This window comes from Mustela lutreola, chromosome 2, assembly GCF_030435805.1.
Source record: "Mustela lutreola isolate mMusLut2 chromosome 2, mMusLut2.pri, whole genome shotgun sequence".
NCBI classification, from domain to species: domain Eukaryota; kingdom Metazoa; phylum Chordata; class Mammalia; order Carnivora; family Mustelidae; genus Mustela; species Mustela lutreola.
The window spans coordinates 115,078,261-115,104,179 of record NC_081291.1 but is presented as its reverse complement, the minus strand read 5'-3'; the positions used below and the strand labels follow the sequence as shown (position 1 = coordinate 115,104,179).

Genomic DNA, 25,919 nt, shown 5'->3' with positions numbered 1-25,919 from the left:
TGGAAGCTTAGGAATTCAGCCTGCAGCTCAGAATAGAGTCTTAGAATATCAGAGCTGAAAAAGAGGGACCTTTAAAAGTTATTTCAACCACCCTCCAGAGGAAACTGAGGTCCAAAGAGGGCCAGTGACTTGCTCAGGAGTAGAGAGATAACCACAAGCATTTCCTGATATCAGTTTTGCTGTTGGAACTCTTCTGACCCTGAAGAAAGGAACCCACCAACCCAGAGAGTACATGACAAAAGACATAGGCACTTTGCCAAGACAACTTTTCTGGCTCAAGGGCCTCTTCAAACTTTATCTTGGGTGCATGGACTGTCTCCCAGAGAGGATGTGGCTCAGTGACAGCTCCTACCATAACCCAGACGGGGGTGGGGGTGGGGTCACTGACCTTGGTTAATATGTGTAGCCCCCTGTTATGAATTATAAAATTCTACAGAAATCATTTACCTCAATTCCAAGCAGAAGATTGAACCATTGCTTCTGTTTGGACTGTCCCATTTCTAGGGTCATCATATTAACATGATGGAGAGAAGTACCTTATCAAATGAAGACATGGAATTCATCATAGAGAACCATCTGGCTGGGGATCACAGACTCTTCATTTTTCTATTTCTTATTATGGCAACCATATCCTTTCAGGCTATTGTCATTTAGGGTGCCAACACATGGATGCATGTCCTCAATTTGTGTTCTTTCAACTCAATTCAAAAAGTATTTATATACCAAATTCTGTCTGGACTATAGAGTGGAGGATGCCAAAAATTATTTATTTGTTGCATGAGCTTAAAGAGCAAGTCCCCTGCCTTGAGGAAAGTGAAATTTAGTAGGAGAATAATATAAATGCTCAAGTGGGTATATGTTAGGGAATTGTCAGGTCATAGTTATTGCAGTGAAAGATAGGAAGCCCCAGGGGGTCAAAGAAGGAAAAAAAAATGACATTGAGCTGAAGGGAATCATAAAAAATTTAGGAAGAAGAGAATGTTCTTTGAGTTGAGGCCTGAAAGATGAATAGGACTCAAGGAGATGGAAAAAGTAGGTGGAGGGCAGGCAGTAGCTCTCATGCTGAGGGAATAATGAAATCCCAGAGGTAGTCAGGGTCTCAACTGTCCCTTCCTTCTCACTACCACCTGCCATAGGAAAGGGGTTCTGTTGAGGACAGGGAGCTGGGAAGAGAGATCTAAGGAGAAGAAGCCAGAGTCTGTTTTCTATGAATTTTCACCTGTATAAGCCGCACAAACCTTGGCAAAACTAAGGCAGGACAGCAGACACGTTGTCCCAATTTCTGTGGGAGGACAGCTGCAGCTGTTCTCCACATGTCTGTAAAGTCATTTCATCAGAGTTGAACAGATACACTGACAGCTATCTACCAGTCCCTGGAGCAATGCATGGAAAAGGTAGCTCAGGAATGATGGTTCTCATTTTATTTTACCTTTGTATTTTATTTTTTGAAAGATTTTATTTATTTGACAGAGAGAGAGAGAGCCAGAGAGAGTACAAATGGAGGGAGGGGTAGAGGGAGAAGCAATCTCCCCACTGAGCAGGAAGCCCAATGTGGGGCTCCATCCCAGGACCCCGGGACCATGAACTGAGCTGAAAGCAGATGCTTAACCGACTGAGCCACCCAGGTGCCCCTGTTCTCATTTTATAATGGGAAGCCTTGAAAGCCACATGATTTAAATGAATCAGGCTAGGTCATTATCTACTGAGTAGTGACCTCAGGCCAATAACTGCAGCATCCTAATTCCCTAACCAATAACCTCCTTCTCCTTGAAGGCTTGAGGCAAGCAAACAAAGGCTGTACTACAGACCCAGAAACCTCAAGGCTTTTCTTGTCAGTGTCCCCAGGCTATATCCTGGAGCTTCTCTGACATCTTCTCTGGGCTTTTAAAGAACTTCTCAGAATTAATGTAGTCAGATAGTCATGGAGTGTCCTGGATTATCCTGCTGTAAATTTAGTTAATCTGGAAACTACTCCCCAGAATCTCCTTTCCTATATAGTTCTGGAGTAGAGTTGGCCAAAGGAGACACTTGTATGAGTTAGGACACAGTAGTCCTTACTGTCTGAAGGTTGTTTTGTGATCCTACACAGAGATGGACAGATGTAGATGTGCCCGATAGGTTCCAGCTTGTCCTCACTCTCCTCCACTCTGTATCCATCACTGCTGGAAACTACTGCTCTGATGACCAGCAATGACCTAGACCTATCGCCAGATACTTGTACGTGGACCTACTGAGGTAGGAGCTGCTCGAAGCCAACAACTGCTCACAGAACCCTCCCTGCTGAACCCCCTTCACAGGCCCACTTTGGCTCCTTAGATGGTCTTGAATTCTCTCATTCCCCAGCAGATGCCAATATCTCCACCATGCCAGGGCTTCAGGAGCTGATTAGTGACTATGGTCCTCCAACGACCAGCCCCACCCTTCACTGCCACAGCGCCTCCTCTAGTCACGTGATTTCAGATACCCAAAATAGCGATTACCTCACATTGCTCACAGATGCTCTGCTTTTCCTCACGGAACTCTGGCTGGTACAGTTACTGGAATCAGAAGTCCAGTACTATAGTAACAAACAATTAAGACCCGTGGCTTGGGTTTTGGATTGGCAGCAAGTAGAGACTGAAAAAGCAGGGACAAACTGCTACAGGAAGCTTGCAAAGGCGACCTGAATCATGTAGTGGTGAAATGTTTGACACAACTTGCCCGTGGCAACATAGAAGGTAGAAAAATCATACACACTAAGCTTGTGGCTCTGCTTAGGAGATCTCTAGGCAATGTTGAAAGTGTCAGTATGTGTTTCTAGCTGTATATGACAAGGTACTTCAGGAAGAAGTAGGTCTTATGTGTGCAAGCCTTGTGACTTGCTTTGACAAAAGGCATGTGGTATGTGGAGATGAAGTGCTGCTTCCAAGGGGCCCTTGTAGCCTTTCAGGCATCAAGGGGACTTGTAGCCCTTTCCCATTGTGGAATATTGCCCTGGGGCCTCCATGTGAGGAAGCTCTGCCAGGCCTACTGGAGAAGCAAAGGTCACATAGAGCAGAGATGAATCATCCCAATTGAGGTCTGTAGACCAACCAGCTGACAGCTACCACCAACCGCCAGATAGGTGAGTGAGGCCATCTTGGACCTTCCAGCTTCAGTCAAGCCTCTACTGGAATGGCCTCTGGCAAATCCAGCCAAAGGACCATCCTGCTAAGCCTAGCCTAAACTTCTGACCAGAGGACCTGAGCAAATAAAATGGATGTTGTTTCAGCTACCGAGTTCTAGAGTGGTTTGTCACACAGCAATAGATATGCTATGGGGTGAGGAAATAATTTGCGACAAAGGGAAGATTTGAGATTGAGATTGAGATTCTGAACAGGCACTTGGAGAATTTCAATCTCGTGGGTTCTTCAGGCCTTGAGAGTTACTTAGTCTAACTTTTTTTCTACCACACCCTTATCAAAAAACCATGCAACCTTTTTACGATTGATTGCAAAGATGAGACCCTCACTAACTTCTAAGATGGATCAGGCCATTTGAATTATCCTTGACTTGGAAAATTCTCTCTTGGCCCCCTATCTAGAAAAATAACTTAGGGGAAGACATTCCAAGTGCGGAAAAAATTTTTGTGAATAAAGATATGTAGAGCAGTCATGTATAATGATAGAAATCCAGAAACAATGTAAATATTCCATTCTGGGGAGGGGGAACAGTTAAATTCGCCTTGATTTAGTAAATTTTAGGCATCCATTATTTATCACATTAGTGGAGAATTTACAAAGATCTGGAGGCTTTATTAGAAGGTTATATTAAGCAAAAAAGGAAAAAAAGCTGTATACATGGTGAAATCACAACTATGTAGAAGGTATGCTTTGAAAATAAAAAGAAGAAGGAATTAGAGCAAACTGATAGTGGAACTAACAGTTTGAACTAACAGTTGAATGGCTAGTTGAACTACAGATCTTTCTTTTTTCTCTGTTTTTATATTTTAAAAGTATTTTAAAAAGACACCTGGACCCACAACTACTTCCCTCTAGCTTCTGTCAATGATTAGTTTAGGTCAACAAACAGGGGGCACACAGGAGGGACAACTAACCAGCTTGGAAGCTCAGCGCCGGTTTGCGGGCCCTCTGTCTCTCATGTCCACCAGAGTCTCTGGTATGGGGACTCCTCTTCACTCTGTCACTACCTAACCTTTTCTTCTAGCCCCTGGGTCCCAACAGAGCTAAAAAAGACATGACGATCTCTGCTCTATTTCCACAAAATTATATGATGAAAAATGAAATTCTGATAAAACAATCAAGAAATTCAGAATAACTAACGTTCACATACAGCAATGCATGGAAAAGAAGGCCTCCTGTAAGGAGATGGTCTTTGTGATCATGAAGTCCAAGGAGGGGGTCAGTGGGTGGGGTGAAAATGAATGGGTGAAGAAAGATAGAAGAGTCCCTTAGTGTGGAGTTCATGAAGAGTTTGTAGGAAAGAAGAGGAAGGAGAAAGAGAGAGAGAGAGGGAGAGAGATGGAGGTGGGAGGGATTGGGCATTTAAGACTTTGTGGTAAGAACATCTCTGCTTTGTTTTGGTTTCTCAAGAGAGTGAGTTGAATTATGAATTGCTTTGAATTTTTAAAGTTTTCTATTTACTGAAAATCCCTTAATGAGACTGGATCATGAGAGACTTCATTGTATTATCAGTCACCCATGAATCTTCACCAATTGTTAGATGCTGGGAAAATCACTGAAACGCTCTGTGTTGTAGGTTGAATTGTGTCCCCCCTCTCTGAAGGATATAGCCCAGTCTTAACCCTTGGAGTTGACTCCATCTTATCTGGAAATAGGTCCTTGCAGATGTAATCAAGGTAAGATGACATCATGCTGGCTGGACCATTAGGGGGACCCTAATCCAGTGACTCGTGTCCTTATGAGAGGGACATTTGTTCACAGGGACACATGCAAAGCCAAGTGTAGGGAGAGGCAGAAATTGAAGACGTGCATACACACTGGGGAGTGCTAAAAATTGTAAACAACCACCAGAAAGCTAGAAGGGGCAAGGAAGGGTTCTTCCCTAGAGCCTTCCGAGCCTCAGGGCACAGCCCTGCTGACACTTTGAAATGAGACCAGCCTCCAGCATTGTGACTGAATACATTCCTGTTATAAGGCACCTCATTTGTGGTACTATGTGATGGCAGCTCTAGGACATGGATACACTCTGGGTGTAGGTTTTCTCATCTGTGACACAGGGACAGCAATAGTGTTAATATCACAGGGCTGTTGTGAACACGACATGAGCTAATACTTGTGAAACTTAGAAGGGCCCCTGGGATCTAGACAGCACTCAGAAACTCAGTGAGAAGAGCAGGACGGCTGAGATCTGGTCATCAAGCTGACCCCCTGCTAGGTGGGCAAGGATAACTCCCCAATGTGAAGAAGAATGAGAGACTGGAACTGTCCCTGGATCCCCTCTGGTTTCTGGGTTCCACTCCTTCATTCCTAATCTCACTGAAGTCATCAGCACAGACTTCCTGTCCTATGAGGACCCGAGAGTCCAGGCTGATGGTGGAAAGGGAACTTGAGTGCTCTCATGGTCTGGCCACTGCATTTGGGAGGTGGCCTTTGCCTTTGGCTCTCTGAGGAGCTTCCTGGCAACCCTGGGAGGTGGGGGACACCTGATGCTGATTTCACAGAGGAATGGGAGGGATCTCTAAAAGCTTCTATCCCACAAGAGAATATAAGTCCAGGAATCTCCTCACTTCCTTGTATTTCAAAAGATTGCTCTAGATGTGGGAATTTAGGTCAGTGATTCATTCACAGCCCTGGGCCTAGGACTTATAACTCACGAGGGAGTGTTATGTGCTCTGGGGGTCACCCTCCTGCTAAGTCTGTCATCTCCGGGGAATGGCCCAGGGCTCCATAGCCCAATCTTGCTAGGTTACTGACTTACCCAGATTTCAGTTAAAGATTATGAGAAGAAGCAAATTAAAGTTACAGGATTCCAAATGAGAGCCTGGGACTAGGGGAAAAGGAGATGTGTGTGTGCACATGCATGTTGTGTACTGCATTCCAGAAGCTCTTGAAAGCCACAGAAGTAAAAATAGCACAGATGGTGGGTCTAAGACTCAAGATGACCTCATGTGAGAGGGGCTGGAGGTTGATGCTTCGATTTGGGCCAAGTCATGTTGCTGTAAGGCTACTATTAATAACAGTAATCCTAGTAGGAGTCATCTCCCTCCCCTGTGTGGAACTTTCCAGCAGACAGGTATGTTCACCTTCTTCATTACATTTGCTTCTGATGGCAGTCTTGCAATGAATGCATTTCAGGCAGACATTGTGATTCTGGGCCCAGAGAGGTGACGTGAGTCCCCAAGGAAACACAGCCTAGGAATGACAGACCTGAGACAAAATCCTGATGGTCTGACTTCTAGCCTTGGCCCAGTAACTGCAATCAAAGAACCATAGAAGTTCAGAGATAGAAAGGATATGAAAGGCTAACAAGTTTATCTCTTTTCTGTCCTAGATGGGCAAAGTGAGACTCAGTGAAGTGAAGTGATTGGCTCAAAGTCACAAGGCACGGTTAATGGCAGAACCAGCTCAGGGCCCAGGTGTATGATAGTCCCAGTGTTCTTATTTACGTGTTAATCAGAGTAAAAAGCTCCTAACAGAGCTGGGATGAGGTCCTAAGAAGGTATTGTGTCCATGCAAATGCTGGACACCATTGACAGTGTGGGGCCTGAGCCATGGGGCCGGCAGGTCCTTGGAGTCCAAGACTCCCACTGCTCCCGGGAAGGACTGCCCTTTTGCAGGGAGGGGTCTGGACAGAAAAGGGGATGGTCTCCAGGCAGCAGGAGCAAGGGGAGAAAAAGAGGGCTGACAGGGAGGGGTCTCTGAGAGCCTGGGAAGCGGGCGTCCCGCAGGTGGGAAATTGGCAGTGCCCACCATCCCAGGGGAGCGGGACTGAGAGGGGGTGGGCGGGAGAGTCTGGGAACGGACTGGGCAGGAGGGCCAGGAAGGATTCACTCTCCCTGGCTTGTGAAAGACTCCCCACCCCGTGCCTTCTGGGACTTCAGAGCCAAGCTCATTCACATGCAAATCCCCTCGGGGACTTGGAGGCTGGGCCTCAGACTGTTGAGCGCTGGAGAACAGTCCAAAGACAGGAAAACACAGCCGTGCTGTGTTCTTCGGCAGCCGAGGCAGCCGAGGCAGCCTGGCTCAAGGTATGTCACAGTCGGGACGGGTGAAAGCAGTGATTGAGTAAGAGCTGAGGGCAGTGAGGGGACCTGCCCCAGGCCAGTGTTGCCAGGCAGAGTTCCCAAGAATGTGCGAGCTGGCGTGTTCCCCTGCCGCCACCGCCACCAAAGACCCTGTCCAGCCCCAGCCCAAATGAACATCCTCAGATCTTCACGTGGAAACCCTCACAGAGCGCCGGAATAAGGACCAGATGACCTGGTGTCTGGTTCCCGCTCTGCCCCTCATAGCTCATGGGTCACTTGTCACTCGGACCTCTGCAGGCAGTAGTATGCCGACGCTGGCTCGTCCCAGTGTATAAGCACAAACTGTCAACTTCTGCTGTTAGACACAGCCATCATTCGAAATTGGGGTTCGTAAAGTTGCAATTCATTAAATTGCACTAAAGACAAATTACACAAAACTCATCCCCTCCTATTTTTAGCATTTGGCTATTATCTCTGGCTCGAGGTAATGACCGTCTAGCATGTCTGAATGGTGAGGGGTGCGTTACTGTGCACCCTATCTCCTCCCCAGGCCAGAGCCAATTGTTAGTCATTTGTAAGCCCACCATCATCTCTGGGCCTCTGTGGGGGACAGGATATAATACTGTCCTCTGAGAGTCAAGAGGTCATGGAACATGGCACGGAGAGAGCGTGTAAAGTCTGTCATTCATTGCCCATGGGGACTGAGCAGGGGTCTTATCTCCCACCCCCAGTGGTGATCTGGTCCTCCTTTCCTGCTCCCTATCTGCACTTCTCTGTCTGCACTTCTCTTTCTTGTACCCCCCTGCTCCAGTCACACTGCCGTCCTTGCTGCTCTTCACACACACCAGTTACTTGCCCACCTCGGGGCCTTTGCACTGGCTGTTCCCTCTGGTTGGAAGGGTTTTCCCCAGAAAGCCACGTGGCTAACTTCCTCAACTTCTTCAAGTCTTTGCTCAAATGTCACCCTGTCAATGAGGACTACCCTAACCAACATATCTAAATCACAGCCTTCACCCCTCCGCACACAGTCCCTCTTTACTCTGCTCTTTTGAATTTCTTTGACTATCACCTTACTTCTCACTGTTTACGTTCGCTGTGGATTGTGTTTAGTGTTTATTATGTTTCCCCCAGTGCAACAGAAGCATATAAGAAGGAATTTCTGTATGTTTTAATTACTGCTATACTCTAAGCTCCAGTAAATAGTAGGCATCCAATAAATGCTGAATAAATGAATAAACCAATACCTTCCATTCTCTACCTTTTCCCTTATGAGCGCACCAAAGGAAATTCAAGCTCTGGTTTTTACCGAGGTCTATCAGAGAGCAGCCTGTGTCCACATAAGCATGAAGATTTGCACACCAGGTGCACTGGGACCCCGGGGCTGGTGACCCCAGTGGTCAGCCAAACAAGCTGCCTCTATCAAAAAACAAACAAACACAAAAACAAAAAAACATCCAACCAACCAGCCAAAGAAACAAACATAAAAACAAACTCCCACTTCACACTCATCTGAGCTCACCCGTGTGTTCTACCCCAGCGCTGGGACCTTCCTTCTGTTTACCATCACCCAGAGTCTGTGCTGTTTGCACTTCCTGCCTAAAATGAACTTTGGTCACACTTTTCTGAAGCTCATTTCCACTTCTTGATTTCCATGAGCCTAGAATCAGAACCTGCTATCTCAGGAGGGGAAGAATCCCCCTAGGGACTACATCCAAAATTCATGAGAAACCTCTCTTCTTTTCTCGTTCCCTTCAGGGGCAAAGGCCGCCTGTCTACCCCCAGAGAATTAGCAGAGCTGCTGCAGTCGCCGGGGTCAGCCACAGCCTGAAGGTCGAGGACATGTTCTGAGTAAACACAGAACACTGCACAGAAGTTAGGAGCCTGGGGGTCAGGGGAGTCAATCTTGGAGCAGGGCCCTGGGATGGACTTATCTCTCAATAACAGAGCAGGAAACAGACTGACCCAATGAGGCCTGGGGAAGGGAGCACTGGGTGGGGAGTTATAGGCCTTCAGAACTGGAAAGGGCTTGGAGAGGCCAGCAAGTCTACTTTCCTCCCTGGACATTTGGGGAAACTGAGGCCCAGAGCGGGGAGCTCATTTGTCCAGCATCTAAGCAGAAATAGCAAACGATTTCTAGACCTGAGTGCCTTCCTTATGCTCCACGCCCGGAGACATGGGCCTTTTCCTGCTCTGCTGCAAGACTGTGCTCCCTACCCTGAGCTCCCAGGGCCAACGGGCTGGTAGAATGAGCTGGAGATTACTGTTAGGCCTTGAGTGCCACCAACAGATAAATCAAACACTCTCAACTCTCACAGTGCACTCTCCATTTCTTGTTATTTTTGTAAAATATATTTCCTCTCAAAGTGAGGATAAAAGAGAAAGTTCTTTAACAAAATGTAGACAACATAAGGACCCTCAAGGACCTTTTGTTTTATAAATTCTACTAAATTACCCTGATAGGCAGTGTTGCCTTAGGAATAATACATAGCCAGGAAGCAGACCAAGATCTCTTCCAGGACAAACCTGTTCTAACAGAGAAGGACCAAGTGGAGTGATAAAATTATGACTTGGGAGTAAGCAGACCAGGGCCTGAGAACTGTGGAGACTAGACAAATCCACTCAGGTTCTCTACGCTGCTTCTCTTTTCTTTCCTTTCTTTTCTCTTTCTTTTCTTTCTTTTTCTTTTCTTTTCTTTTCTTTTCTTTTCTTTTCTTTTCTTTTCTTTTCTTTTCTTTTCTTTTCAATAAGCGCCATGCCTTATGCAGGACTTGAACTTAACCAACTTGAGATCAAGACCTGAGCTGAGGTGGAGAGTCAGTTGCTTAACTGACTGAGCCACCGGGGCCGCCCCTGTGCTGTTTCTTTTGCTGTAAATTAAATGTAATCATCCCCACTCCTCCTATTCTACGAGAATCAAGTGTGGCAATAAATTAGAAATGTTATTAATGTGTGTTACTACAAGGTAAACACATAGGGGAAATAACCTCTTGCATCTGATTGGTCCTTTCAAAGTATTTTTCCATAAATTGCCTGAAAACAGTGAGTGACACAAGCAAGGTCGTAGAGGGCCAGTTAGTGGTACACTCAGAGCAGATGAAAAAGACGGTGTTCACTGAGCACCCGGTGACAGCAAGCAACCATTCTCTCACTCACACCACTGCCATCCCTACCACTCTAACAGTATTGCTGAGGGAATTACATATGTGCTGGACATATGTCATGAAAACATTTGTCTCGTTAGTCCACGGGGTAGGCATTATTATTATTATCCTCATTTTATAGTAAGAGGTAGAGGCAGGACCTACCCCAGGTCTGACTAGCTCTAAAGCTTGATCTGGGAACCATTGGGCAAGCTTGCCTCTTGCAGTAGGAATTCCACGTACAGCCAGCATTTCATTTAAATCCTCCCACAGGGGCACCTGGGGGGCTCAGTTAGTTAAGCGTTTGCCTTCGGCTCAGATCGTGATCCCTGGGTTCTGGGATCGAACCCCAAGTTGGGTTCCCTGCTCAGCGGGAAGTCTGCTTCTCCCTCTGCCTGCCGCTTCCCCTGCTTGTGCTCTCTCTTTCTGTGTCAAATAAAATCAAATAAATCCTCACTACCTGTGAGGAAAATACGATTTCATTATGAGCTTCTTCTTCCTTTTTTTTTTTTTTTGTACTAATGACAAAGCCGATACTTAGGGAGTTAGAGAAGCTTAGGGAGTTGCACTGTGAACTCCTATTTACCCTTCCAGATTTATCTCAAACATCCAAAGCCTTTCCTGAACACAGGAATGACTAACTCCCCACCCTATGTGTTACTTTACACAGCTTTAATTTATTAATTAGATATTTATCTCGTGACACACTATGAAATCGCAAATTTCTTGAGGGCAGGTACTATCTCACTCATGTTCGTGGGCCCTGTCTTTAGTGCAGTGTCCAGCTTCTAATAGGTTCTCACTGGGATTCTTGGGCTTCATTCCACAGACAGCAGGGAGCCACTGAAGGATTTGAGAGTGTCGCAATCAGAGAAATGCCTTAAGAATATCTCTCTGGACACATGCCTCTAGAGGGTGGACTGGATGGGGACGGACGGACAGCTGGTAGACATTTAGGAGATGATTGCTATAGACTAGGCGAGAGCGCTAAGAATTGGAACAAAGGCGCGAACATTGGGAAGAATGGAGGAAATGTTGAGTAAGTCAAGGACAGAGGCTTGACAGGAGAAAGTGGTGTGACTTCACATGAGCAGCTAACAGATGCCAGTGGAGCTGTGTGTGCTCAGTGAGAAGAAGAGAGAATAAAAGCCAAATTCAGGTTCTTATTATCTCTTTATCCATTGAGCAGACGTTGTGAAGTGAACTTGACGAGAGGGTCTGTGTGGCTATGGGATTCCCTCGGTAGTTCTGCCTCCTCAGTAGGTCTTTCTGTGACTGTTGCTCCGGGGCCCCTTTCTAGTCACGAGTCACCACCTCATCTGATGCCCGACCAAAGGAAATAATGTTATATTCCTAGGGAAAAAAGCCCTTCCGGGTGTACCAAAAGAGAGTGCTCTATTATATGGAAGAGGTTGTCTAAGTTTGACTATAGGCAATGTTTGCCTTATATTATACTTATTTACATTTACATTATGTTAAAAACCTAAGCCCCCACATGATGGGACTTCACTGTCCTTTAATATTTTTTTTTTTTTTTTTAAAGAAGAAAAGACTGCAAGTCTTGAGATATAAATTCTGGTCCCAGTGTGACCTTGGTCAATGAAATATCCTTCCCTAGGCTTCGGTTGTGATGGTGATTTCTGAGGTCTTAGATGCACAGAATATCAGGGCTAAGGTGTCTTTGGAGACTGGTGGTTTCAACTTCCTGTATTTGAGAGAGGAGGAAGCAGAGTCATCTCCAGAGATATTCACCCACCCAAAGCTCATTAGTGGAGAATGACCCCAAGAAGCCAGCCCTTCTGACTCCCCAGCCAGCGCCCGTGCTCTGCTCCTCGCCTGCAGCGGTCACCGACTGTGACTTGTATGCCTCATCCATGCATGCAGGAATCCACACATTGCAGCCACATTCCCAGGAAGCAGATGCTGTCGTGCAGATGTGCACACGCCTCGAAGACTGAAGATTGTGGGAAATCAGGCCAGAGAGGAATTTTCATAAAATGACAGCATCTGGACCGCAGCTCCGGGGTCCTGCTCTTCCTCAAGCTACCGTAGGACTGAGTCAGCTGTTCCATCATTGTCACCTTGATGGGCCAGAAAGGGTCCCTGTGAGCTGGATGGTGCTTTAAATCTACTCCTTGGCCTGCCAGGGGAGCTTAGCTACAGAGTGGGAAAGCCTCAAAATAGGAATTACTATCCCATCAGATGGAAATCAGTGATATTTAAAGTTGCTTGGGAAAGGACAGTGGTGGTATGGTGTGTTTACAAGTCTCTTTGAATGACATGTCACTAAGGCAACCCCAGCAGTCGGTAGGCTCTTACTGGAATGCTTATGGGCCACAGAACTCAGAGAAGTGGAGGCTGTAACATATTATTACCGGTTTCTGGCATTATCCTCACTAGGCTAATGAGGGTTTGGTAGGGTCATCTGGGCAGTTCTGGCAGGAGGAGGAGAATTAGAGTCCAGGAATTTAAGGGACTTAAGGGATCATCTCATGTCACCCCCTCATGGAACAGATGAGAAAACGGAATTTTGGAGACGGATGTCGGCTACTCCGGGAATAACATGGCATGTGGCTGCTTTTTTCCTGCTCTCAGTCACAGCCAGGAGAGGTACATATTCTGGGGAGAAGAGGGAGGGGGCCAGTAGAAAAAGGGAACGGTTTTCAACTGCATGTGGAAGGCTTCAGGCATCAGGAGTTCTGAGGCCAGAGTACTAGTCTTGGGACTGAATTCTGAGCTCCAGGCTCTGCTTCTGCACAGAGGGGACTAAAGCAATACTCAGGATGTAAATTCTCTAAGGTAGGACCTTCAGGGTGAAGGAGGAGGACCAGTGAGAAGAATGAGCCTCAGAACCACCTTCGACCTGCTAGCTGCTCTCCTGTTTCTTATATCGGGCCTAGGAGAGGATTTGTTTGAAGAAAACTGGGAGAAAATGTTTGGAAAACTATGCTCACAATAGCTATGGATTAGGCGAGTCTCCAGAGAGTCACCGCACCGTGGCATTCTGTGAGCTTGCGACTCCGGGAGAGGAGCTCCGCCGGGTGCTTGTGGATATAGGAGCACAGGGTCCGTCTCTACCTTAGCACCCATGGTCAGCCAGCCAAGGGGCTGTGTCCCGAGCAGGCAGTCCTGCTCAGGCCCCATGGCCACTGGAACCTCTGCAGGGAGGCAGATGCCGATGCTGGGATGGCATTCTGGAAGGGAGTCAGCACAAGCAGAAAGATACACCTTGCCCTCCCTGCCCAATACGTTAATCCCTTTTCCTAAAGGAATTGGGAGAAGGTCTGAAAGCTTAGATGCAAGAACTGTAGGGCCCTTCAGGGAACAGACTGCTTCTTTGCTATGCCCAGGGGTCACAATCTTATTTGCAGTGGAAAGAGTACTCTAAGATTTTTTCATTCCGGAGTTAGTGGCAGATCGGTTACTAGCCCAGGCATTTTCTGAATCCTGGTCCTGCAAGAATCCAGGACCATGCTACCCCTCCAGGGGACCTACCTCCATCTGCCTGGACTTTCAGGAAGGTATCTCACTGTTCCTGATGAAACCCATCAATCAGTTTCCCAAAATATCCTCCAGCCACAAAGGTCAAGTTTTGCATAGAATGTTTGCCAGGGTCCTTAATTCAGTGTCAGAAGAGGTCTTCATATTCTATCATGGCCCTTGAAGAGTATCTTGTTGTTTGTTGTTTTTCCATTATAAAATGCAGCTGATGTCAGCAACTTAATCTGCCTTGCAGGAAGTTCAGTTTGTTAGGGACAAAGGAGTGAGTTAAATCCTCTGTTGTGTGTTTATTGTCTCTACAAGGGAGTCTTAACAAGGTCAAGCTGGGCAGCTGAACAAGAGGAGAACTTGTGTGAGAAATGATTGCTAAGTGTATATGAATTGAAAGTCAATTCCTCAGGTGGATGAAGGGAGGGCAGATAATGAAAGTAAATTACTGTTACAGCTCAGAAAAAAAAAAAAAAAATCTGTAATGTCCATAGTCTTAAGGCCTCAGCTACTTGTAAAAGCAAATGTTTTCACTGAAAAAATCCTCAATGGTTGACATGTTAGAAAATAGAGAAGAAAGCAGTTAGAAAGTTCACATCTAGCATTGTTTAAATCTTGGAACTTACTGTCCTATTAAGCCAAGTTTGGTCATTTTCCTTCTGGTTAAGTCCACTTTCTAATCCAAATATTTGAGAATGGCCCAGTTTTATGACCAGCATTAGTTGGGGGAATGGGCTGGAGGAGTCTGTTAACCTAATGGCCCCTACCCATAATGCATCTTTTCCTGGAGTCTGCCTCTGGCTGAGGCTGGATTATATTCTGGAAGACATAACTACCATGTTGTCAGAAATTTCACTTTATGATGATCGACACCTAGAGTCTCAGTGAATCCTACTTGTGGGAACCTTGTGACTCTGAGAAGTCAGCTCCATTTTTAATGAATTCCTGAGAACTCTTAGTTAGTCTAGATGGCCACCCACAGCATCTCCTAAGCAACCAGCTCCCTTCTCCTCATTCTGTATCTTTAAGTCTCTTGGTGTCCTTACTCTTTTCCATCTTACACAATGGCTACTTTTCTAGGTTCATCTCTCTTTAAGGGACCAGATCTTTTGTATCTTTAAATTCTCACAGTCCCCAGACCAGGACATTCACAGAGGGCAGCATCCCACTGAGCAGTGGTTCTCAGATTAGGAGATTCTGTCCCTCTGAGGACATGGGCAACTTCTAGAGACATATTTGGCTGTCACAACTGGAGGGAGAGTGATATTGGTATCTAGTGAGGGGAAGGCAAGGATATTGCTAAAAATCCTATAATTCTCAAAACAACTTTCCTCAGCAAGGAATTACCTGGCTCAAAATATCAATAGTGCTGAAGCTAAGAAACTGTCATAGAGCACCAATTTGGGAAAGTTTTTAGTCACAGGAACCTTGTTGTAAATGAGATTTTCGATGCAGACCCAATATATAAAATAAGCAATACCCAACACTTAAAATGAGTTTAAGCAGGATGGGGGTTCATAGTCCCACTTACTGTCCCCCTCCTCCCAACAATAGACTTATAAGCCCCTGCAGTACCCTGGGGCTCAGTGGAGGGCAACTTGAGAGCAGTTTGGTGTAGCCAGAAAAGCATGGGATTGCAAGTCAGAAGACATGGGCTTGGAAATTGACCCACCACTTGCTAGCTATAGCTTCACTTTCTTGGGTTTGTTCCTTTGTCTATGAAGGATGACAGTAGTAGTACCTGTCTTACAGGATTGTTTTAAAGAGTGAATGAGATTACAAGTATAAAAGTACATTGTAAATTCACTACTTTGCTATTGATCAAACATTCTGGTTAATAAAAGGTTAACTCTTGTTGAATTACTGACTATGGAGAACAGAGACCACATTAACGCTAAAATATATATAAAATCTACTCAAGAGTGGTTTAATGAGAACTTTTCCAGAAAGCCACAGAGAGATTAGAAAGTAGGTTTTTAGGCCTCCACACCTTTTTGAGCCAGACACAGCCATAGTAAACTTGATCTTTCAGAAGCACTCCAACCTCTCTCAGCCCCCCTTTCAAAGACAGCTTCCCATCCATGGCATTGTTTGTGGGTTCTCTCTAAATTCCAGGGTATATTGCTTCAATGTTCTAATCATTTCCTGCTCCTTTTTCACATGGTTTTTACATCTACCTCTGATGGTGCCCCCCCAACCTTGCCCACACCCTTTGCAGAGAAAATCCAAACTCCTTGGCATCACATTCAAGACCCTTCAGAATCTCACCCCAATCCAACCTTCTGATTTCACCTGCTACTGTGCACTGCTGCATACCCAGCCCTTCCCCAGCACTTGATCATTACTTAGAGAAGTGGCAATGCTTTCTAATGTGTTTGATTTGGATATAATTATGGCTGTGCTTCAGTCTAGTTATGCTTACTCTGGGGTCTCTGCCCTTTTCTTTAGTGGAAACATTAAGGACATTGGGAACAGAAAGAAAAAGGGGGAGGTTGTGTTTGTCTGAGTTATACATTGCCAGCCACAATTTCTCTTCTGGTCCTTTCTAGGTTTACCACTCAGCCTGCACCTAGCATACCCCAACCTTCATTCATCAGATTGTAACTTTGTGCATCTTCCTCACTGGACTGCTACCCTGGGAGGGTAAGCACAGTATCTAATTCATCTAGGCTTCTCTAACCCCCAGCAGATTCTCCAGTAGAGAACCTGGCTCAGTTAGGGAACATCAAGGGTCTCACCTTTACATAGTCATATTCACAAAGGTAGGAGGATTCCAAGTTGAAGTGCATGAAGTAAAGCTTGATCCGAAATCCCTCTGGGACAGTGATATTCCAAGTCACCTCTGAATCACTTGGATAGGAGTCTGGATAGCCAGGTGACTGAATCTGGCCAAACATATTGTTAAGCTCCACGGTATGGGCTGAAGCTTTCAAGAAGGAGAAGCACAGAGCATGCCAGAGAAGGAGCCACCTGAAAGACATGAATGGATCTGCTTACATTCATGGACATAGGTCCTCACCCCTTAACTAAGCAGCTAGGAGACCAAGCTGTTGGTGTATCTCTGCCACTGGCCTGCTGTTCTTACTTTTCTCCACCTGGAGCCTTGCTTATCCAGTTTATTCTACAGGTAGATGATGACTCCATGAATTCTACAGTTTCTTCCAACGGTGTTCTTCTGAAGATTTAATAAGTATTCAAGTCTCCTAGATAATCCCCTATTTGGGACTCTGACACATATTATTTTACTGTAAAGAATGTAAATTTCATAATTAGGTAAAAGTCGATATCCTTTCTTCAACTTGGGCTTCATTTAAGAATCACAAACACTTGGTTCAGTTTTATAAAAAATAAATAATAATGACATGGTAATGCTGGGATGAGACTTATACTCAATGATGAGATCTTGCATTCCTTAAACAGATGTAACAAAATCAGTCAAGGTATGCAAAATTTTGAACTAAGACAGAATAAGCAAAACAAGTCCCCCCCCCCCCTTGGTAAGTATTCTTATAAAAGGATCAGAAACCTATAATTTATTTCCAGCTTTAGGCATCAGAGATAATGGACTGTTAAAAGAATTGCATAAGTGGGCGCCTGGGTGGCTCAGTGGGTTAAGCCGCTGCCTTCGGCTCAGGTCATGATCTCAGTGTCCTGGGATCGAGCCCCGCATCGGGCTCTCTGCTCAGCAGGGAGCCTGCTTCCTCCTCTCTCTCTCTGCCTGCCTCTCTGCCTACTTGTGATTTCTCTCTGTCAAATAAATAAATAAAATCTTAAAAAAAAAGAATTGCATAAGCAAGGCGCAAGGAAAACTCAATAAAACTTAACGGAACACACCCAAAGTGGCGCAATAATGATTCAGATGTCCAAGGCTAGTCAGAACACTCATGGCCAACATGTACCACATCGGGCATCTTATAGATTGCTCCTCCTGCAAGACCCAATGACCTTGAACTCAAATACGCCAAACCTGGCCCATAAACTTCTTCCCTAAGTCCTATGTATTCTGTTTCCTATGTTTTGGAAATCCACTTTTTTCTCTCCAGTCTATGAATTTAAATGTTCTTAACTGGCCTACTGCTAGTGTATCCTAAGTAATCTTCCTTGTCCCCCACTTTACATCACTCAACACTTTTCTGCTGAAGTTTATTTTCTGAAGCACACATGTGACCCTGCTGCTTCACTGTGCCTGCAGGATTAAGCATCTACTCCCAGGATGGCAGGTGAGCCCTTTTTGATCTAGCGTTGATCTGCCTGTCCAGCCTCATCTCAGTGCCAGCTCTGCCTTGGCATGTCATTCTGAAAGTATGCCATGCCTGTCCTGCCTTGGTCCCCTTGCACATGCCTTACCCATTCTTCATCTGCTTGCCTTATTTGTCCTCCACCATCCAGCTTAAGTCTTCCTATGTGATAAGTAACCTTTGCACTTCCAGATTCCACAGCTCCCTGAATGTGCTTCCCTTCTGCTTATCTCACACTGCACTGCTTTAGACACAGCCCCTGAAGTTAGATGTATTTGGGTTCAAATCCGCATTCTTCTACTTACTGGTTGTGAAATATTGGATAATAGTTTCTCTGAGGCCCAGTTTCCTTGTATGTCTAGAGGATATTATAATTTAACTATAGGACTCACATGAGCATTAGAGATGATGTATATAAAGGATCTAGCCTATAGCCTGGTATATAATAGATGATGAATGAAATGAATAGATGAATGCATAGATGAAAGAAAGTGGCACCAGAGCCTTATACAGCCTAAGTCCATGCTGGAAAATTATGCTAGCATTTTTTGACTCCAGTGGCTCCCCCTTATCCACCATTTTCTTTTCCATGGTTTCAGTTACCCATAATCAGCCTTGGTCCAGAAGCAAGATGTTCCCCCTTCTGACATGTTTTCCAAAGGTCAGTAATAGCCTAATGCTACATCACAGTGCTTATGTCACTCCCCTCACTTCATCTCATCACATAGGCATTTTATCATCTCAGTATCATCAGAAGAAGGGTGAGTGCAGTACAATTAAGATATTTTGGAAGACAAAATCAGTGTACATAAATCAGTTGCATTCCTATCCACTAACAGTGAGACAGAAGAAAGAGAAATTAAGGAGTCAATCCCATTTACAATTGCACCTAAAAACACAAGATACCTAGGAATAAACCTAGCCAAAGAGGGAAAGAATCTGTACTCAGAAAACTATAGAGCATTCATGAAAAAAATTGAGGAAGTCACAAAGAAAATGGAAAAACGTTCCATGATCATGGGTTGGAAGAAAAAATATTGTTAAAATGTCACGCAGCCTAGAGAAATCTCCATATTCAAAGCAATTCCTACCAGAATAACATCAACTTTTTTTTACAGAACTGGAACAAATAATCCTAGAATGTATATGGAACCAGAAAAGACACCGAATAGCCAAAGGAATTTTGAAAAAAGAAAAACAAAGCTGGCGGCATCACAATTCCAGACTTCAGGCTCTATTACAAAGCTGTACTCATCAAGACAGTCTGGTACTGGCACAGAAACAGACACATAGATCAATGGAACAGAGCAGAGAACCCAGAAACAGACGCTCAAATGTATGGTCAACCAATCTTTGACAAAGCAAAAAAGAATGTCCAGTGGAAAAAAGACAGTCTCTTCAACAAACGGTGTTGGGAAAATTGGACAGCCATATGCAGAAGAATGAAACTGGGCCATTTCCTTATACCATACACAAAAATAGACTCAAAATGGATGAAAGACCTAAATGTGAGACAGGAATCCATCAAAATCCTTGAGGAGAACACAGGCAGAAACCTCTTTGACCTCAGCCGCAGTAACTTCTTCCTAGAAACATTGTCAAAGGCAAGGGAAGCGAGGGCAAATGAACTATTAGAACTTCATCAAGATCAAAAGTTTTTGCACAGCAAAGGAAACAGTCAACAAAACCAAAAGATAACTGACAGAATGGGAGAAGATATTTGTTTTTTCTGTTGTTGTTGTTTTGTTTTTTAAAGATTTTATTTATTTATTTGACAGAGAGAGAGAGATCACAAGTAGGCAGAGAGGCAGGCAGAGAGAGAGGGGGAAGCAGGCTCCCTGCTGAGCAGAGGGCCCGATGCAGGGCTCGATCCCAGGACCCTGAGATCCTGACCTGAGCTGAAGGCAGCGGCTTAATCCACTGAGCTACCCAGGCGCCCCGGGAGAAGATATTTGTGAGTGACTTATCAGATAAAGGGCTAGTATCCAAAATCTATAAAGAACTTGTCAAACTCAACACCCAAAGAACAAATAATCTAATCAAGAAATGGGCAGAAGACATGAACAGACATTTCTCCAAAGAAGACATATAAATGGCCAACAGACACATGAAAAAATGCTCACCATCACTCCACAATGAGATACCACCACACACCGGTCAGAACAGCTAAAAGTAACAAGTCAGGAAAGGACAGAAGTTGGCGAGGATTCGTGAAAGGGGGAACTATCTTACAGTGTTGGTGGGAGTGCACGCTGGTGCAGCCATGCCAGAAAACAGTATGGAGATTCCTCAGAAAGTTGAAAATAGAGATACCCTATGACCCAGCGATTGCTGGTCAGGTATTTACCCTAAAGATACAAATGTACACCCCAATGTTTATAGCAGCAATGTCCACAATAGCCAAACTACAGAAAGAGCCCAGCTGTCCATGGACGGATGAATGGATAAAGAAAATGTGGTCTATACATACAATGGAATATTACCCAGCCATCAAAAGTGAAATCTTGCCATTTACAACGATGTGGATGGAACTAGAGGTTATGATGTTAAGCAAAATAAGCCAGTCAGAGAAAGACAATTATCATATGGTCTCACTGATACATGGGATTTAAGAAACAAAACAGAGGATCATAAGAGAAGAGAGGAAAAAATAAAATAAGGTGAAACCAGAGAGAGAGGGAGACAAACCATAAGAGTCTCTTAATCACAGGAAACAAACTGAGGGTTGCTGGAGGGGAAGGGATGGAAAGATGGGGTAACTGGATGATGGACTTTAAGGAGGGCATGTGATGTAATGAGCCCTGGATATTGTAGAAGACTGATGAGCCACAGGTCTGTACCTCTGAAACCAATAATATATTACATGTTAATTAATTGAATTTAAATTTAAAAATGTTTAAAAAAAGATATTTTTTGAAACCGACCCATTCACATAATTTTATTGCAGTATATTGTTATCATTGCTCTATTTTTATTATTAGTTACTATTGTTAATCTCTTACTGCACCTAATTAATAAATTAAACTTGGCCATAGGTATGTATGTATGTATGTATATATGTATCTATAGGGTTCCCTGCTATCTGTGGTTTCAGGGGTCCTCTGAGGGTCTTGGAACCTATCCTCCCTGGATGAACAGGGACTACTGTAATGGCTACACTTTGCTAAGCAGAAAGTTCTATCTCCCTAACTCTCCCTCTCCAGCACAGAGATGCATATATGTATATATATGCACGCACATGAATTTTTGAACATGTAACCCATCAAGTTAACTATAAATGTAGATTATCTAGCTGTCTCATATGGTATTTACATGAAAGATAAAGAGGTAAGTGCAAAAAGGCCTAGAAGGATTTCACCAGTGTATTAACAGTGGCTATCTCTGAAGTGGGAATGTGAATATCTTAACTTTAATTTTTGTGTATATGCGATGTGCTATTTGTCAAGAAGGAATTTATACTGTTTTTTCAATAAAAAGGAAATAATACAGTCATTTAATTTTCTTCCACTGTACCTGCGATAGGAACCTGTGAGATTTCGACTGAGGAAACAAAATGTCTTAATCCAATTGCCAGGGTCAATATTTTTTTTTAAAACCAATCTTAGAGGGAGGGCCTCCAAGACAGAGAGAAGGGAAGCCATAGGTTAAGCTCTCCTGTGAGCTCCCAGGAAAGCAGAATCTAGAAACCCTGTCTTTCAGGGGCAGACAGCCTCAATTTAAAGTAAGGAAAGGTACGAATATTGCTAGGCCTGGGAGTTTGGGTTCTGTTCTGCCTGGGGAGGGGAGAGCCCTAGTCTTGGGTCAGAAGAGCTAGTTTCAAGTTCAGCCTTTGACTTTATTTACCTGACCCCTCTTGGGGAAGCCAGGTAAGGTCTCAGTGTCCTCATCTGGTAAGCGGTGAAAATAATGACTCGCTACAGGGCTGCTATCAGAATAAAGGTGGATTGGAAAGTTCTTTGTTAACAGCCCAGCCCTCAGCAAACATTAGTTATAATTATGCCATCATGCTGCTTCCCGAAAAGCAGAGGTTAGGAAAGAACTTTGGCTCCCAAACTGGACTTCACTGCAATAGCGACACTCAGATTATGCAAAGCTGCAAGGTCAACTTTCTCTGTGCCTACTTTTTCCAGACCACATGGAGGAGACTCCCAGCCTCCTAATGCTGGTCTTGTCAGGGGCTGGCTGCCCTTAGCAACCTCATTCAGTCCCAAAGGCCCACATGTGGTAGGTAATGGGCCAGTGTGGGAACAAGCTTTCTGTTCTATTTTGCTTGCATCGCCAAACAGTTTCAAACATATGAAACAAATATCCTCTTGCACATAATGGGCTCGAGCCTATGCCTGCTTGCTTTAGGAGCTGCCAATCGAAGAATGTAAGTGGCAGCTTTTGTTTAAACCCTCTGGATGTTTCTTGTTTCTTCTACAGCAGGCAGGGGCTGTGGAATTCCTGACACCGGCTACCTATTCTCGAGCTAATCAAAAAGTTTAGCTACATTTGCTTGACATGTCAAACAATCCCTAAAGCTGGGATTGGATAGGCCCTCTGCAGGAGCAGACTATGTGGAGTGCACAAAATGCCCCCGTGTGTCAATGACTGTGGAAGAAGTAGCACTTTGCATCCTCTTCTCTCCCTCTCCTCCCTTCCCCCCTCCCTCCCTCCAACCTACAGGACACCAAGACTGTTTGTGAGTAGGAGTGTCGAAAGCGACTGTGTAGATCCCTTGGACAATGCCCTTATTTGACAGATGATGAAAAGGATATCCCAAGTAGTGACATGTCATGCCCAACACCATATGGCGAATTAGCTTCAACAGAAGAAGGGAGTAACAAAAGCTAACAGAGGAAGCTGCTGGGTCCATGCCCATATCATGTCTAGGCATTGGGCCAAAGCAATTAATCCTGTGAAAAATAATTAAAAAACTCATGGCTTTATGTAGAAATTTAAAAAAAAAGATACTAATAACAAAACCCCTCTCCAACAAATTCTAGTTTAATTGGTCTGGAGTGAGGTCTGGTCATTGGCACTTGTGAAAGCATCACAGATGATCCTAATGTATGGCTAGAATCAGGAGCTATTGGTATAGGATTATACACTTGGTTGAGAGTCTGGTGGAATGTGTGTAGTAGAAAAAAACCCTGGACTCGGAGTCTGAAGACTCAAGTTTGAGGCAGAGCCTTTTCAAGATCATCTGCGTGGCTTTGGACAAGTTACTTAACGGCTTTTATCCTCACTTCTCTGTAAATCCTTACTTCATCTAAAATCTACGGCCAAAAAAGAGAGGCCTTTAAAAGTACTCTGCAAACTCTGACGTGTTGTGTCCCTTTGAGGCAAGTCTCTTTTGAGACTTCTAGTGGGGCATTTCTCCACTGACCGGTTTGCTAGTGGACTGAATTCTATTCAGCTAATATTTATTGAAATCCTAATAGGAAACAGACATTATGCTGGGTAGTGGACATACTAAGGTGAACGATAGATAGATCCTCTACTTAAGTTCGTCGATAGGGATCTGAACAGTGAACTATTTTGAAGATGAAGAGAGATGTAGCTCCCAAGAACAGGGATAACACAAAGAGGAGGATGCTCATTCTGGGGGTGCTGGCCAGGGAAGAGGAGATGATGTTTGAGCTGTGGCTTGAAAAATTGGGTCCTTGAGGTGGAAATAAGGTGTGTGTGTCGGGGGGAGCTGTTCTGTGTTAAGGAGTAAATGAGCAGAAAGACACAGGGCTGTTCATCAGCCTGTACATTGGTATGGCTGGGCCCTGGGCTGGTGGGATAAGATTCTGCTCTCCACAGATCAGTTGAACTGTCACTCAATGTAGACGGGCATAAATCCTATCTCTCTCAGGAGAAAGGAAAATGAAGTTAGATGGCAGGCTTAATGTTACAACGGATTTTTAAAAAACAGATCAAATTAACCTTAGAGACCTGATTATGTTTCTGAACCACAGGTGATCTGAGCTCAAAGAGTTAACACAGTCCGAAGCCCCCCATTGGCCCCAGACCAGAAAAGTTGCTAGGTGACTTTGCAGAAGAGAAACAAATAGAAGCCTTTTTCCAACTGAGAAGAAAGAGGTGCTGAGTCTTAACACGTCAGCAGGGTGTTTTTCTTTTACCTTCTTCTTCTTCTTCTTCTTCTTTTTTTTTTTTTTTTTTTTTTGGTATTTTTAACACCATTAACACTTAAAAATAGTAAAAATAATTATAGTGGTTGCATTTTGAGACTTGCAGAGGAAAACGTAGAAGGAATGTCTGGTGAGGAGGATCAAGTAACTCTAAATATGGGCTGAGGAATAGGAAATGTTGAAGAGTTTAAAAAAAATTAGAATTTAAAGTCCTGGATTTAGAACACCAAAGGCTTTTTTTTTTTTAAATTTGTGGTATCCCTTTAAGAGCCATTTGGTACAATTCATAGCCTGATTCATGTCACCAGCTGCCTCTGATTTCAGTGAGAAATGCAGAAATTTATAGGGAACTGTAAAATGGGGACAGGTTTTTCGTTTTCTAAATTGAGGTTTTAACTGGCAAACTTCTGAAGGTTTGAGAAACCGCAGAGCTGAGCTGTGGGAAGCTGATTTCTTTTCCGGTCCGAACAAATAAACACACAAACACATACCTAACTCACAAAGTGTTGGAAGAGATAAACCAATGCTCTTTGCAGGGAAGGAAAACAAAAAATCAGCCTTGAGGGCAACAGGAGGAAAGTCACATTTGCCAGCAGACAGCACCCAACACTGGCAGAGGGAGAAACTGAGCCCTGGCAGCGTGGGGCAGGATTTGCACAAAGTCTCCCATTTGGAGCTGCTTGTCTCCGCAGTCCCAGGGCAGCGCCCAGCCCACATCCCCCTTCTCAAAGCCCCAGGGATTGATGAGAAGCCCCTGCCACACCCGCAGGACCAGCAGGTGAGTCTGCCTGGAGACAAGGTCAAACCTTCCTAGGCTACTTGACACCTTGTTCCCGAAAGGGCCCCCCTCCCATGTCCACTCCTGCGCTGGCACTTACCTCATTTTCCTGCCTGGGGTGCTCCTGGCTGCCTGGCTTCGGTCCCCTCGGCCTGACTTTCCTGGGAGCTTGTCCCCGGTGTGGTGTCAGCGATGCCTTATCTTTGTTCTGAGGTCCCTGTGTGTCTCTGGAATTGGCTGGCATTCTTCATTCAGGTCACGCCTTCCCCTGCCTGCAACAGATCCCCTCTCCCCCTCTCTCCCTCTGCCTCTTCCTCTCTCTCCCTCCCTCCCTCTTCTCTCTCCTCTTTCCCTCTCTCACCCTCCTCTCTCTCCCTCTCTCTCTCCTCTGACTTGCTCTTACACACACTCATAGGAACCTGACAGAACAGAATCTGTCTTCCTCCTGAAAAGATCTGCTCCTCCAGTTCCTTCCTTTATCCTGTGTGGCTGGCTCCAGCTCTTGAGAGAAAACTGTGCGGCTCGGAAAGGTGTTTGTATCTGTGTGTGTGTGTGTGTGCATGTGTGTGAGAGAGAACATGTCTGTGTGAGTCTGTGAATGTGTGTGTGACTCTGTATGAGTAAATGTGTGAATGGGTATGAGTGAGTTTGTGTGAATGTGAGTGAATGCATATGAGTGTGTGTGTTAATGTGTATTAGTGAATGTATGAGTAAATGTGTGTGACTGTATGGAGTATGTGTGTGTGTGTGTGTGTGTGTGTGTGTGTGGGTGGGTGGAGAGGGACAAAGTCTAATTTCTCTTTAGTCTCCCTTGCCAGATGGCTATAGTTTCCTGCTCTTCCTCAGGACACTGGCAAAAAGACACCAGTGAAGCAGAAACAACCAGCTAAGAAGGCAATTCTGACATCTACACTAGGAAAGGAAAAAAGGTCCAAATCCCAAAGCCACAGTCAGCCTGCAAACAGT

General features: G+C 44.7%; 1 protein-coding gene across 3 annotated transcripts in view; it reads right to left on the bottom strand.

Annotated features, from left to right (window-relative positions):
* Positions 1-25,280, bottom strand: part of MASP1 (MBL associated serine protease 1) — a 65,137-nt gene extending 39,857 nt beyond the window's left edge. The window contains exons 1-2 of one of the 3 annotated variants that reach the window (XM_059163179.1): positions 25,054-25,177; positions 16,554-16,785 (exon numbers count right to left, since the gene is read on the bottom strand). In XM_059163179.1, the coding sequence (XP_059019162.1) occupies positions 16,554-16,785; positions 25,054-25,058 (237 nt within the window). In that variant the 5' untranslated portion in view covers positions 25,059-25,177. Of the gene's footprint in view, positions 1-16,553; positions 16,797-25,053 lie in introns of those variants that run through there. The other 2 variants (XM_059163181.1, XM_059163180.1) reach the window with 2 other exon arrangements.
* Between the last annotated feature and the right edge of the window lie 639 nt (positions 25,281-25,919).